Raw genomic sequence first — 13375 nt, 5'->3', positions numbered from 1 at the left:
TTCCAGGAATGTTGGCACATCCCAAAATGCCTTCCCACAGGTCCACCCTACTATTCCTCTCATTTTTCTCCTGGGCTGAGGGATTCAGGAATTATCCAACCTTTTCTCCCCGTGGTCCAGGCAGTCCAGGAGCCCCATGGAGCCCCACAGGGCCTGGCAAACCAGGTTTTCCCTGGAAAGGAAGGAACATCATCAAATCTTTTTTATTTTTTTTTCCCCCTCCAAACTGGAAAGGTTTATTTTTAATTCTGCAGGGAAATATTTATCCTGACCTGTCCATCTGAGCAATTCCTTTAAAAATGAGGAATTACAGAGCTGGATTTGTATTCCCAAATTTCCTTTTCCCTCACAAATAAGTTATGAATCCCTGGCTTTACCCAGGAAGGGGAAACAATGGAAGACAGAGTCTGGGAGCCCAGGCTGGTCTGGAATGGTGAATCCAGACCCATGGAAAAGGCTGATTTATGGGATATGGCAAAAACAATAGAATGGAAAAAGGATGGAAAAGCAGCACATTGATGTTATCCTTCGGACTGAGCCATTTGTAACAGAGAATTTCCAAACCAATCCCACTGCCTTTTATTCCCATGGAGTCCATCCTGCATGGACTTTTTTCCTTCTCGTATCTCCCCTTGAACCCAAACTTCCCACACCCCAAACCTCCTTGTGGGATGATTTCTGGGCAGAACCACCCCTTCCCTTGTTTTGGATCTGCTGCCAGTTTGGGCCATTTGCTGTCTCAGGCTCTTGATCCACATTTTTCCCTCCTCTGGATCTGTCCCAGTTTTCCCCTGACTTCCTGGGAGCACTCACCGGCTCTCCTGTGTCTCCTCTGTCTCCTTTGAGGCCACTCTTCCCACGGGGACCCTGCATGAAGCACAGGAAATTCTCACTCCATGATCCCTTCACAGATCTCCAAGGAAATTTTGAAGTTTGGAAGCCAGAACTTCCTGGGCAGTTTGGAAAAAAAAAACTATGGAAAAAAGGCTTTTCATCCCAAAGTGAAAGCTGACCTTAGGTACTCACCCTAATTCCTGAATTCCCTGGTTCACCCTGAAACACAAAGGACAAGGAGAATTCCCATGGGATGGGCATTTAGGGGCTCCTCACCAAACTTCATCCCAGCAAAAAATCTGGGAGATTTTTGCTCCAAGACAGCAAAACTCCCACTCCCACCAGAAGGAAGAGCTTCAGGAGGAGTCTCCAGACACCTCCACCCGCAATATTTGGTGTTGGGTCTCCCTTTCCTGTGGCACATCCCAGAACTGTGCTGCAAACTCACCTTGATGGAGATTCCTGGTGGCCCTGGAGAACCTGGTGGTCCTGGAACCCCAGGGACTCCTGGCTGCCCCTTCTGTCCCTGCAACAAGGAAAAGTGGGAGAGGGAGGGATTTGGGATCTCTCCCAACCCTTGGGAAGCTGAAGGCTCCCCCACACCTGGGGTTTGATACTCACAGCGGGGCCAGGCTGCCCATTCCGGCCAGGAATCACCTCCACTCCTCCCAGGACATAGCCTGGCTCTCCCTGTGGATAAAAGCACTTTGGGAGATCCAGGAGCAGACGGGAAATTGGGTGATTTAGGGGCAATTCCATCAACTCTGAGCACTTGGCACCCAAAACCACATGGCCATGACCTGAGTTTTGCTTGCTGGAATGGAAAAAATTAATCCCAAGGAAAAAAGTGGAAGTTGGATTTCCAGCAGGGTCCATTCCCGATCTTCATCCACACAGACAGCTCAGGGGGATGCAGGGAAAAAGGAGGAATGGGGACTGGGAGAAGGGCAGGAAGCTCCTCCTGGGATCTGCCCCCAGTAAATATTGAAATATTTTAGTGTCCTGAGTGGATTAAACCAGGTTTGTTAATTATGGAGACTCAGGCAGAATGACCCCACCTTCTTCTGCAATCAATTAACTAATTAATTATGCCCAGAACCTGGGATTAGGATTGAGCACTTTTCTCCATAAAGACATAAAATTCCCGGGGGAAATTCCCCAAGCTGTAGACAGGCAGTGTAGGATTAGGTAGACACAGCTTAAAAATTCTCATTCACCAAAGATCCTGGTGAAAATGCTTGGAAAAGAGAGGTCACAACAATGAAATTAATTTCTCCCAGTGAAATCCAGGAATGGAACTCACTCTGTCTCCTTTTGGCCCTGCTGGTCCTGGATAGCCTGGAGATCCCTGGAATTAAAAATAAATTCTGAAGTATTAAACAGAAAAACACCCACACAACCATGGATGCTGATCCCTGGAAATGTCCAAGGCCAGGTTGGACAGGGCTTGGAGCAACCTGGGATGGTGGGAAGGGCCCCTGCCCATGGAATGGGATGAGTTTTAAGGTCCCTTCCAACCCAAACCAACCCAGGATTCCAAATACTCACAATGTCACCTTGGCTGCCAGGAAGCCCCTGCAAAACAGGACAGAGGGATACTGGTCAGTTTTTTCTGGAATAGCCCTTTGGAAAAGTTTGTTTAAACCAGTCCATACCGTGATTCCAGGGGGACCTGGAGGACCTGGCCGGCCCGGCCTGCCCGGCAGCCCAGGAATGCCGTCTTTCCCAGGGAGACCCTAAAAACATGGAAAATGACAGCCTGGAGGGGATAACCTCAGACCTGCAAAACAGCTTCATACAGCACTGCAACGCTTGAGAGCATTCCCAAATCCCAGAGCAATTCCCTTTTCCAGGATTTTCAAAGCCAGCATGGAGCAGGAAGAGCAAAACACCAACAGAAAAGACCTGAGGGTGATTCTTTCCTTGAACTCTTCCTCAGTCGTAATTTTGTTGTATTTACTGCCAGAGGGCAGGGATAGATGGGATATTGGGAAGGAATTTCTGGCTGGGAGGGTGGGGAGGGGCTGGGATGGAATTCCCAGAGAAGCTGTGGCTGGATCCCTGGAAATGCCCAAGGCCAGGTTGGACATTGGGGCTTGGAGCAACCTGGGATAGTGGAAGGTGTCGAGGTTGGAACTGGATCTTTTGAGCCTCTTCCAGCCCAAACCATTCCATGATATTCCATGATATTAACTATCCAAGTGGATCATCCTGTAGGGACATTCCCTTAAGAGCTGGACTTGATGATCCATGTGGGTCCCTTCCAACTGAGAATATTCTGTGACTCACCCGCTCCCCTTTCTCTCCCTTCGTAGTGAAGCTGTGGGGCTCATAACCCCTGTGAACTGCTGAGCCCCTGGAGCTCTTCAACAGAAAAGAGAAAAAAAATAAATTATCAGGGAATTAAAATCCACCAAAGGATGGCAAATAAACCAAAGTGACCAGGAAACACAGATTAGAACATTCCTTGGCTTAGGCAAAGAAAGGGAAAAGCAGAGTTGACCATCCAGGAGAATCCTCAGACATTTACAGTCTATTCTTATGAATTTATAATATGAATTTTTAATATATCTAAGTGTTCTGCAGTTGTTTAATCCACCAAAACATTCCCAGCTCTATCCTGGCCTCCTCAGTTCCACTCCTGGATTTCAAAGGTTTTGCTCTTTAGGGCTGGACAGCGAGGTCAGGATGGGACACGGTGTCCTAAATCCACTCTGAGTCTGCTTTGTTCCCTCAGGGAAGAAGATTTTCCTTGTGCCTGACCCACTCCAAGCTGTATTTACTCCCAGGAGTAGGAACTCACCTTTCCTGGTGGGATTTGGGTTCCTGGAAGCTGAGGATCAGAACAAATGGCTTCTATCAGCTCTTGGAGGATTTGGGGGAAGTCGTCGAAGGTGCTGACGTAGAAAACATTCTGGGGGTTCTGCTGCAGCAAAATCTTGTGGAGCTCCACGGGGTCAGCTCCTGACACCCCCACAGCAATGACACGGAGCCCTGGAATGACATGGATTCCACCACTCCTAATTCTTGGGATCAGAGTTTCCAAACCCCTCCCTGGTAAAAACCTCAGGTAGAACCCTCAGAGAAGTCACCTGGAGCTGGGTGTGAGTTACAGTGAACCAAGACAAGTTGGGAAAAGAGAAAGGATAAAGGAGGGAATGAACCAAAAGTGCCCTCAAAGTGACTCCTCACACGGTGCACCACCCTCAAAGACCTGGAAACCCATGGAGAACTGAGGGAAACACAATGGGGAAACCTCAAACCCCTGGAAATTCATGGAAAACTGAGGAAAGCCCAATGGGGTGACCCCAACCCCCTGGAAATTCATGGAAAACTGAGGAAAACACAATGGGGAAACCTTAACTCCCTGGAAATTCATAGAAAACTGAGGGAAACACAATGGGGAAACCTCAAACCTCTGGAAATTGATGGAGAACTGAGGGAAACTCAAGGGGGAAACCTCAAACCTCTGGAAATCCATGGAGAACTGAGGGAAACTCAAGGGGGAAACCTCAAACCTCTGNGGAAACCTCAAACCTCTGGAAATCCATGGAGAACTGAGGGAAACTCAAGGGGGAAACCTCAAACCTCTGGAAATCCATGGAGAACTGAGGGAAACACAAGGGGGAAACCTTAACTCCCTGGAAATCCATGAAGAACTGAGGAAAACACAATGGGGTGACCTTAACCCCCTGGAAATTCATGGAGAACTGAGGGAAACACAAGGAGGCAACCTCAACCCCCTGGAAATTCGTGGAGAACTGAGGGAAACACAATGGGGAAACCTCAAACCTCTGGAAATCCATGGAGAACTGAGGGAAAACACAACAGGGTAACCTCAAACCTCTGGAAATTCATGGAGAACTGAGGAAAACACAAGGGGGAAACCTTAACTCCCTGGAAATTCATAGAAAACTGAGGGAAACACAAGGAGGCAACCTCAACCCCCTGGAAATTCGTGGAGACCTGAGGGAAACCCAACTGGGAAACCTCAGCCCCCTGGAAATTGATGGACAATGGAGGGAAACACAATAGGGAAACCTCAAACCTCTGGAAATTCATGAAGAACTGATAAAAACACAACGGGGCAACCTCAACTCCCTGGAAATTCATGGAGAACTGAGGGAAAGCCAATGGGGTGACCCCAACCCCCTGGAAATTCAAGGAGAACTGAGGGAAACTCAACTGGGAAACCTCAGCCCCCTGGAAATTCATGGAGAACCGAGGAAAACACAACTGGGAACTCCTACCCAAAGCATGGGCTGCTCTGGCTGGGGGCAGCACGTCATCCTGGGATTGTCCATCGGTCACAAGCACCAGGATGCGAGGAAAGCCCGGTCTCATCCCTCTGGAGGGCTGGAATAATTCCTTTAACACGTAGGATATGGCATGGCCTGAGCAGACAGGGAGAGGCAGGGTGGGAGTCTGGATTAATTCCATGGGTTTGGACTCTGGATCTTCTTCCAGGGGTGGAGAATGAAGGGAATTCCTCATAAGTGGAAAGTCCTGGGCATGGGAAAATGTCTCTTTTGAAGGATAACAGCAGGAAATCAGCTTGGTTGGAATGGTTCTGGTGGAATCAACAGATAGTTTTGGAAAAGGGAAACCAAAATATTCAGAAAATTGAAGCACTTTTCTTACACTTCAGGGAAAAAAAAAAAATCCACAGAATTCCCATTTCCAAATGTCTTTGGAAAGACCAAGAAAGTTTCACAAAGAAATCTCCCACAGATTGAAATGGTCAAGAAGCTCTGAAATACTATGGAAATATTCCTACATGGAGTAAAATGTCTTTATCGACACAAACTCCATAAAAAGCAGGATTAGAGGCAAGGTTAGCCAGGAATTTCCAGCCTGACCAATTCCATGCCTTCTTTCCCTAACCAATCCCATGAAAATTCCTGTATTTTGACTGTCCCTGGTTTTATGTACTCTTGTCCAATACCACTGAGGCAGGATGAGGGATTTGGGTGCCTCAAAGCTTTCTTAATGTGAAGAATTCATTGAAAAATCACAAAACTCCAGAATATTCCAGGCTGGAAAGTATCCACAAGGATCATTGAGTCCAATTCCTGAAAGGTCCATAGGGGGATTGAATCTTGGAGTTACTGGCACCAGGTTCCAACCAATTTGGTTAAATGATTAAATTAAAACTAACAATCTTTAATTTACCATTCCTGGTTGTGTTCCTCCAGGGGAACCAGGTATTCCCAGTGTCCATCTGGGAATCAGCACATGGAAAGTGTCGTCCCTCTCTGAGCTTTTTAAATGAGACAAAAATATCTGGACTTCTGGGATGGAAAAATTCTTCAAACCAGCCACCCTCATGGGTCTGTGGTATAAAAACCTCCCTCAAGTCCAGACAAAATCATAAAATAATGAGGAAAACCCAGGGGAAAAACCAGGACATGTGAAAAGCACCAAGTGGTTGAAAAAAAACTCTCCCAAAAATTAAATTTAATCCATTCTCAAACTTAAAACAATTTTAGGGACAACATTCCCACCAAGGAAATGACTCCAAACCACTCAGAGAAATGTTTTCCTTGGCTTCCAGGATCTCTCCAGGGCCAGAAGGATCATCCCAGGTATCCAAGTGCCCTCCCAGACCTGTTTTGGTGTTGCCTCCGGTGTAGCTCAGCCCTTTGATGGCTCCAAGGGCTCCGTTGCGGTCGCGGTGTTGGTTGAAGTGAAAAGCTGCCCTGGGCTCCTCGTTGTACTGAGCAACAGCAACCTGCAAAAACCTGGGATTAAAATCCCCAAATCCACAGGAAATGGGACAGACTGCCTCGAGTCAGAGCATGGTGCACCGGGAATGGGAAGAGGTTGAATTCTCTGGGAAAAGGGAGCCAGACCCTCACCAAAATCAAAAATTTTTTTATGTTCCCAGAGTTATTTGTTGACCCAGGGTAATTTCGTCATTCACCTAAAACCTCCAAGCAGAGTCCAAGAAATTCCCATTTCCTGCTCGACTTCAACTGAGTTCTGTAAATCTCCCTAATTCAAATATGCTGTTAATTAAATAAATGACCCCAAATAAATGAGGAACTGAGTCTTCCCATTGGCTTTGCTGTCATTAAATTCCCACTCCGGATTTCCAACCATTTCCATTCTGGATTTCCAACCATTCCCACTCCGGATTTCCAATAATTTCCATTCTGGATTTCCAACCATTTCCATTCTGGATTTCCCACAGTTCCCACTCTGGATTTCACGCCATTCCTGCTCTGGATTTCCAACTGTTCTCACGCTGGATTCCCAACCATTCCCACTTTGGATTCCCAACCATTCCCACTCGGAATGGGGTCAGAAATGGGATCTGAGAGGGGAATATGCACCTGACAGGCCTCTGGGCTGACCTAGACAGCATTTCAGGTGTGGAATTAGCTTTATTCCCAATGATTTTGTCTTGGAAAGATAACCAAGAAATGGAAATGGGAAAGATGGCATTGAGGAGAGTTTAATTCCTGTTTTTTTGTTCATCACAGGTCTTTCCCTCACCTTTCTGCTCCACAATTCCTGTGTGAGCAGATTCTGCTCCAGGCAGGGCTGAGCAGAAGGAGAAAACAGAAAGAAAATAACTTCAGGAAATGGAATAAGAAAATCTTGCCTGTGTCCCTTCAGGTCCAATCTTGGGGAAATAGGAAACAATCCGGAAGAGGAAATCCTTCACTTTATTGAAGTTGCTCTGGCCTATGCTGGACGATTCATCCACCAGGAACCCAACGTCTGCCTTGAGCTTCCCACAAACTGCAGAGGGAAGAGAAGAATTCCAAAAGCTGAGGGGTCCTAAAGCAGAATCCTGGGGTTTTGTGTGTTCAGACCAACAAAACAAACCCCAAACCTCTTGTGATGCCAACTTTTGGGCAAGCAGCAACACCTTCACCCCTCAGAGTAGTGCTGAGGCCTTCACTGCGTTTATGGGGTTTGGGCCTTCCCTGACATTGTCCACTCTCGTTGTTCAAGGAATTAAGACCAGTTTTAGCTCCTGGCATCAGAGGAGATCTTGGCCTCTGGAAGCTTTGTCTATTTCTACATCATCATCATTTCTACATCATCATCATCATCATCATCATCATCACCATCCCCACACTCACGCAGCCCATGCAGGGTTGTCAGCGGTGCCGACACCGTGCTGGTCCATACTGGGGGCTCTGGGAGCTTTGTACTGGTGGGCACTGGGAGAGGAGTGGTCCCCACACTTCCAGGAGATCCCGATGGAGATTTCCCCATATCCAACGGTGCCGGAGCCACTGGAGCGGTCGGTGACTCCCCATGAGCTCCTGCTGTAGGACCCAAACAGAAAAGGTGAATTTTAAACCTCTTTTAGCCACAATGTCACTCTCCAGCAAACAGAAAAAGGGTAGAAAACCCAAAATTCAACCCAGAAATCCAGGTCTCCACCCTTCATACCTGTTTGTCCAAGGAGCGTTGTCTCTGGTCCCTCCGAGTCTCCAAACATTGGTTTTATGGAAAACAAATACATTTTCTTGGAGCTCAGCCCCGTCACTCGAAACGATCTGGAAGCTGCTGGTAACAATTCCTGGGAAAGAGAGGGAGCTGTGGAAAACAGGAGAAACATGACTGGGAGCCAGAAAAACTCAGGGGAATTCCCACTTCTGTGGCATCCTGTTGGAAAACAGGAATTTGGGGATGAGATGATTCCCAGGATTTGGAGAAGAGTAAATAATTTACGAAGTGCAATGGTCAGGTCCTAAACCAGACGAAATTAGGTTGATTTTGTGCAATAGAAAGGAAAAAAAATTGGAATTTATGCAAGAATTTAGGGGATTTGGTGCAAGTGGTGCTCAAGGCTGAGAGAACAATTTTTATCCAGTGGTTCTTATGGATAGAAATAAGATTCTTTTTGGGAATGAATGGAAAGTTTGATGAAAAATAAAATCAAATGTGACTGAGGAATTTGGTTGCAAACAATTTGTAGTTTTGATTTAAAATAATGATTGATGTTTCCTAAGTGCCTTGCTTTAGAAATAATAAATGATGAATTTGACACTGTTCAAAGTGGAATTTGTACCTTTTTTATTCTGAAATAACATTTTGCTTTTAAAAAAAATCACCCCAAAAGCTCAGTCTTTATGGCAAGAAATAAAATCAGTGCAAATAATCTGTCATCAACTCATGGAATTGAGGTTGGAAAAGATCTCCAAAGATCAAATCCAGTTCGTTGTTCTCAATTCTCCACAAAAATTTTTGGAGGGAAGGTTTTCCTCCTTTAAATAAAAGAGTAAAATCCCTCTTGAAATTTGACTTAAACTCTTTTTGGAAAATCAAATCAAAATAGCCATAATTGGTTTATTTTGTCTGATGATCCCAAGTGGAAGAGAAAGGGATCCAGTTTTTTTATGGGACAGGCTGGATGAAATGAGATGGGAAAAGGGCATTCAATGAGCTTAAAAACAGGAGCAAGGAAACGTTCATTTAGGGAAAAAAAAAATCAAGCTGTGTGGAGAAAAATTAATCAAGACAAAAAATAAGGACCAAATTCTTAATTGCTTTTATACACCAGTGTTGACTGCTGGGATAATTACCCAGGAAAAATTGGAATTACTCACTCAGGAGCATAAATTTTATCCTGTGGAGAGGTGGGGTCAGGATTCATCTGCCGGTGATGGGAAATCAATATTTATAAACCCATTCCAGCAGGATCGATGGAGGGACTGTAAGACGTGGGATTATCCATTCCTGATTCCCAGACTGCTCTGAAATCAGGGATTTCTGAATCCTTCTGGATCAATATTTGAACAGCACAGCACAGGAAAGGGAAGGGTTGCTTTAAATCACTAAAATCACCCCAGAGATCCAAATGTTCCATTCCCAAATCATTTTTCCATAATATTTATCCCCAAAAAAAGCTGCTGTCACGGGACTGTTCATCCTGAGTGACACAACCTGCAAGGGAATTCTGTTGGATTTGGTTTCTTTAGTGACTTTGGACATGAACTGATCCTAGGAAAAAAGTTTGTGGTTGAAGCCACAGGGACAGGAAACTCCAAACTCAAAGAGGATTTTAGTCCAATCCAGGAAAAAAATCATGGAGTTGGTGCTTTAAAAGGGAAAATCCTGAAAAGCCAAATTGGGAAAAGGAATGATGAGGAATGATAAAGTAATTTTTTTTTTTTTAAGTTCTTCACAGTAGAGCAGAGATTTTAAACAGGTAAGAACAAGGTTTTACAGATGACAAAAATCCACCTTTTTTTTGGTGGATTCGATGGACAGGAAGAGACAGAGATAATGCCAAAATTCCTTTTTTCCTGAGCTATTCCCACCCCTCCTTTTTTTCTTCCTCCAAGGATTTTGCAATAGCCAAATGGGGAGTTTTATGAGCCTCCTCCAGCTCCCATTTTTCCCTCTTTTTCAGCCAAATGGAGAAGCTGAGATGAAGGAACTAATGGAAAACCCCAGGGTTCTCCTGCTAATCCAGATCCAGAGGAGTCCAGGGGATGGATCAGGGTTTCCTCCCCACACCAAACATTACCTGAGGACAATCCCCACGTCAGTAAATACAGGGATGCTCCAGGAACAGCATCCCAGGACAACAAAACGCTGGAATCCGTGGCCTCCTGCACTGTGAATTCCGTCACTTTGGGAAAATCCACTGTTGGAAAAGCAAGGAACAAAGCTTAGGGGCTGGAAACAGCTCTGGGGACATTTCTGCCTCCCAAATTTCATTCCTGGGAGAGGAAGGAGTTCCTCCAGCACTTCAGGTGTTTTCCAAGAAGCTGGATCAGACCAGGTTCTCATTTGGTGGGAACTGAGGGAAATTTTGCCAGCTCTTCAGTCTGGACTCCAAACTGACTGAAATGTGAGTTTTTGGGATGGGTAATGAAATTTTTCCTGCTATTTTTTTCCCAGATGCTCCCTGAAATCCCAGTGTTGTCCTCACATCCCTGACTTTCCCCTCTGATCTCCAAATCTGCCCGTTTTGGCAAAACTCATGAGGGATGTTGGCCTTTTCCTGCTGGAAATGGTCAAGATATTGCATAAAGAGGGAATTCCAAGATAACGTGCCACAAAAAGGGGGATTATTGGAAGGGGAAGACAGGGAAATCCCAATAATCCTCAATAATAAGAAGAAATGATCAATGCCTGGTTTTTGGTGGGATCTGAGAAGAAACAAGGCCGGGTTGGATGGGGTTTGGAGTAACTTGGCCTACAGAAGGTGTTGGAAGCAGACAATATTCAAGGCCCCTTCCAACCCAAAACATTCTGGAATTCCAGGAATAAGGTGTCCATCAGCCAAAATCGCTCTTTTTCTTCATTCCCCTATGGAGATTCTCTTATCCCAAGCCATGAATCCCATACTCACAGGTTCTGGCTGTGAGCACTGTGGGCTTTCCCTCCCGTCCCTTTCCCACCGCAGACACGGAGATGCTGTAGGTGGTGTTGTCCTTCAGTTTGGGAATGGCAAAGGAAGTGGCATCCGCTGGGACCAGCTGGGAGGATTCCGAGTCACCTGAGAGGAGACATCCCAAAAAACCCGCGGTGCCCATGGAAAGGGAAGTGTAAGAATCATTGCTACAGCAGCTTCATGCACATCTGACAGCACCTGGCCAGGGAGGAGAGTTAGGAACTCATTTTGCCCACGGGGAAACTGAGGCACAGGCATCAGAAATGTCCAGTGGAATGTGGAAATGAACTGATTCTTGGAATTCCCAAATCCCAGCTGTATTTATATCCTTGGTTAGAGCCTAAAGCTTAGCTCAGGGCTCAGAGGAGTCCAACCTGCCCCAGCAGACATTAAAATCTCCTCCTACCCCAAGCACCCATGGAAAAAGGAATTTCTTGTGCCAAACTCCCCATTTTTGTGGGTTCCTTGTGCTCCCTGACCAACAGATCGGGATTCTTACCATTGGATGGCTCCCAGGATATCTTGTAGTGACTTATCCCAGGAAGCTTTTTCCAAGCCAGCTTCAAAGTGTTTACACCGGTGTCAGTAACCCTCAGGTCCTGGATGGTCAGGATGGGGTTGGAATCTTCAGAAGGAGCTGGAAAAATGAACCAGGATAAGATTTCAGCTCAGCCCCAGAGCAGCACCCTGGCTCCAAGCTGTGGTGGAGGAGAAGAATTTGGGCATTCAATCAATATCTACTTTCCAAACGTTATCCAGGGTGCCAGGCTGAAATTCCTAATGGATCCATGGATTCCCAGCTGAGGAATCACATCCACATCTCTTACCACCCACACCAACACAAAGGGACACAAGAAAAGCTTCAAGAGAGGATGGATCATCCAGACACATCTTAAAATTCCATGAAAAACTCATGGAATTTGGTGAAAAAGACACTGGAAGGAGCCAGAACTCTGTGTTGGAAGAGGCAAAGCCACAATCCAAGGAATTCCCCAGACCTCAAGAGTGGAGGCTGGTGAGTGACCCTGGGTGGTGCCTGCGGAGAGGCTCCTGCATTCCCTGGGTGGGTAAATAGCTCTGGGAATTGTGTTGATAAATCCAAGATTGTCCAACATGCCAGAAGGATGTGTCCACTCCCACAGGAACAGCCATGGATTATTACCACCAGCTTGTGCCTCCACCATCCACAGGACATCTTGGATATCTCCACCAGGATCACGGAGTCCAAGTCTCAAATGGATGAACACGAGGATTGAACCCAAAACTTTGGTGTTTTGATCACCAGGCCTCTGATCAACAGAGCCAATCCCACACCCAAGACCAATCCAAGCTTTGCATCCCAACTCAAGGAAGGTTTTTCCAGCAGGAATTACCTGTGTGGTGAGTCAGGACCACCTCCGGCCCCTCGGTCCTGCTGAACACAGCCCGGACACCGACCCTGTACAGGGTGTTGGGCACCAGGTGCTCAATCCGATGAGCCAACACTCTGCTGCCCAGGTAGCGAGTCCTGGCAACATGTTTTCCTGGAAAAACAGGGGTATTTCAGAGCCTGGAGATCATTTCCTTCCTCCAAAGGAAATTGCTGCCCTGCTGTCCCAGAGCTCTGAGGATTATCTCCATCAATAAAACCATCAGAACAAGGAAGAGGAGCCATCACCAACGGGACCAAGTTTCCCAGCCGTGGGATCTCTTTCCTACCCCCAGGAGCAGGTCAGGAATTTGGGAAGGTGCCTGGAATGTCCTTCCCCTGCTCACCTTTGCCTGCTCCCATGGGGCTCCAGGTGAGTTTGAATTTGGTGGCAGCGGCTGTGGCGCTCCAGGCTAAGGACAGGCTGGTGCTGGTGTGGGACATCACCTTGAAGTTGGAGACAGATCCCAGAGGAGCTGCAGGATGGGGACAACATCAGGAGCATCCTGATTCCTGCCCAAAGGCTCATCACTGATGTGTTAATGAGTCAAAATTATATCAAAATTATATCAAAGGGTCTTTGCTTATCCTTGGTGTCTCCTCATCCTCATCTCCTGGAGAGACACCAAGGTCATCAAGGTTATCAAGGAGCATGTCCTGCCCAGATCCAGTGGGAGCAAGGCCAGGCCAGGCCTTGGGATCCATGGAGTCAGGAGATCCATGTCATGATCCTTGGGTTCAGGGATCCATGGAGTCAGGAGATCCAT

The 13375-nt window shown here is 46.5% G+C and overlaps 1 protein-coding gene across 12 annotated transcripts in view; it reads right to left on the bottom strand.

Moving 5' to 3' along the window:
* LOC107205120 (collagen alpha-1(VII) chain-like) overlaps positions 1-13375 on the bottom strand; it is a 95503-nt gene that overhangs the window by 52241 nt on the left and 29887 nt on the right. For all 12 annotated transcript variants that reach the window (XM_033514671.1, XM_033514668.1, XM_033514667.1 and 9 more), the window contains exons 16-35: positions 12956-13084; positions 12574-12723; positions 11700-11837; positions 11159-11305; positions 10328-10447; positions 8245-8391; positions 7929-8117; positions 7442-7581; positions 6442-6565; positions 5085-5228; positions 3638-3828; positions 3124-3198; positions 2490-2570; positions 2383-2409; positions 2138-2182; positions 1456-1524; positions 1283-1360; positions 1027-1053; positions 814-867; positions 101-172 (exon numbers count right to left, since the gene is read on the bottom strand). In XM_033514671.1, the coding sequence (XP_033370562.1) occupies positions 101-172; positions 814-867; positions 1027-1053; positions 1283-1360; positions 1456-1524; positions 2138-2182; positions 2383-2409; positions 2490-2570; positions 3124-3198; positions 3638-3828; positions 5085-5228; positions 6442-6565; positions 7442-7581; positions 7929-8117; positions 8245-8391; positions 10328-10447; positions 11159-11305; positions 11700-11837; positions 12574-12723; positions 12956-13084 (2147 nt within the window). The remainder of the gene's footprint in view (positions 1-100; positions 173-813; positions 868-1026; positions 1054-1282; positions 1361-1455; positions 1525-2137; positions 2183-2382; positions 2410-2489; positions 2571-3123; positions 3199-3637; positions 3829-5084; positions 5229-6441; positions 6566-7441; positions 7582-7928; positions 8118-8244; positions 8392-10327; positions 10448-11158; positions 11306-11699; positions 11838-12573; positions 12724-12955; positions 13085-13375) is intronic.

The sequence above is a fragment of the Parus major genome, chromosome 1A (genome assembly GCF_001522545.3).
Source record: "Parus major isolate Abel chromosome 1A, Parus_major1.1, whole genome shotgun sequence".
In the NCBI taxonomy this organism is placed as follows: Eukaryota; Metazoa; Chordata; class Aves; order Passeriformes; family Paridae; genus Parus; species Parus major.
This window is presented reverse-complemented; position numbering and strand designations above follow the sequence as displayed.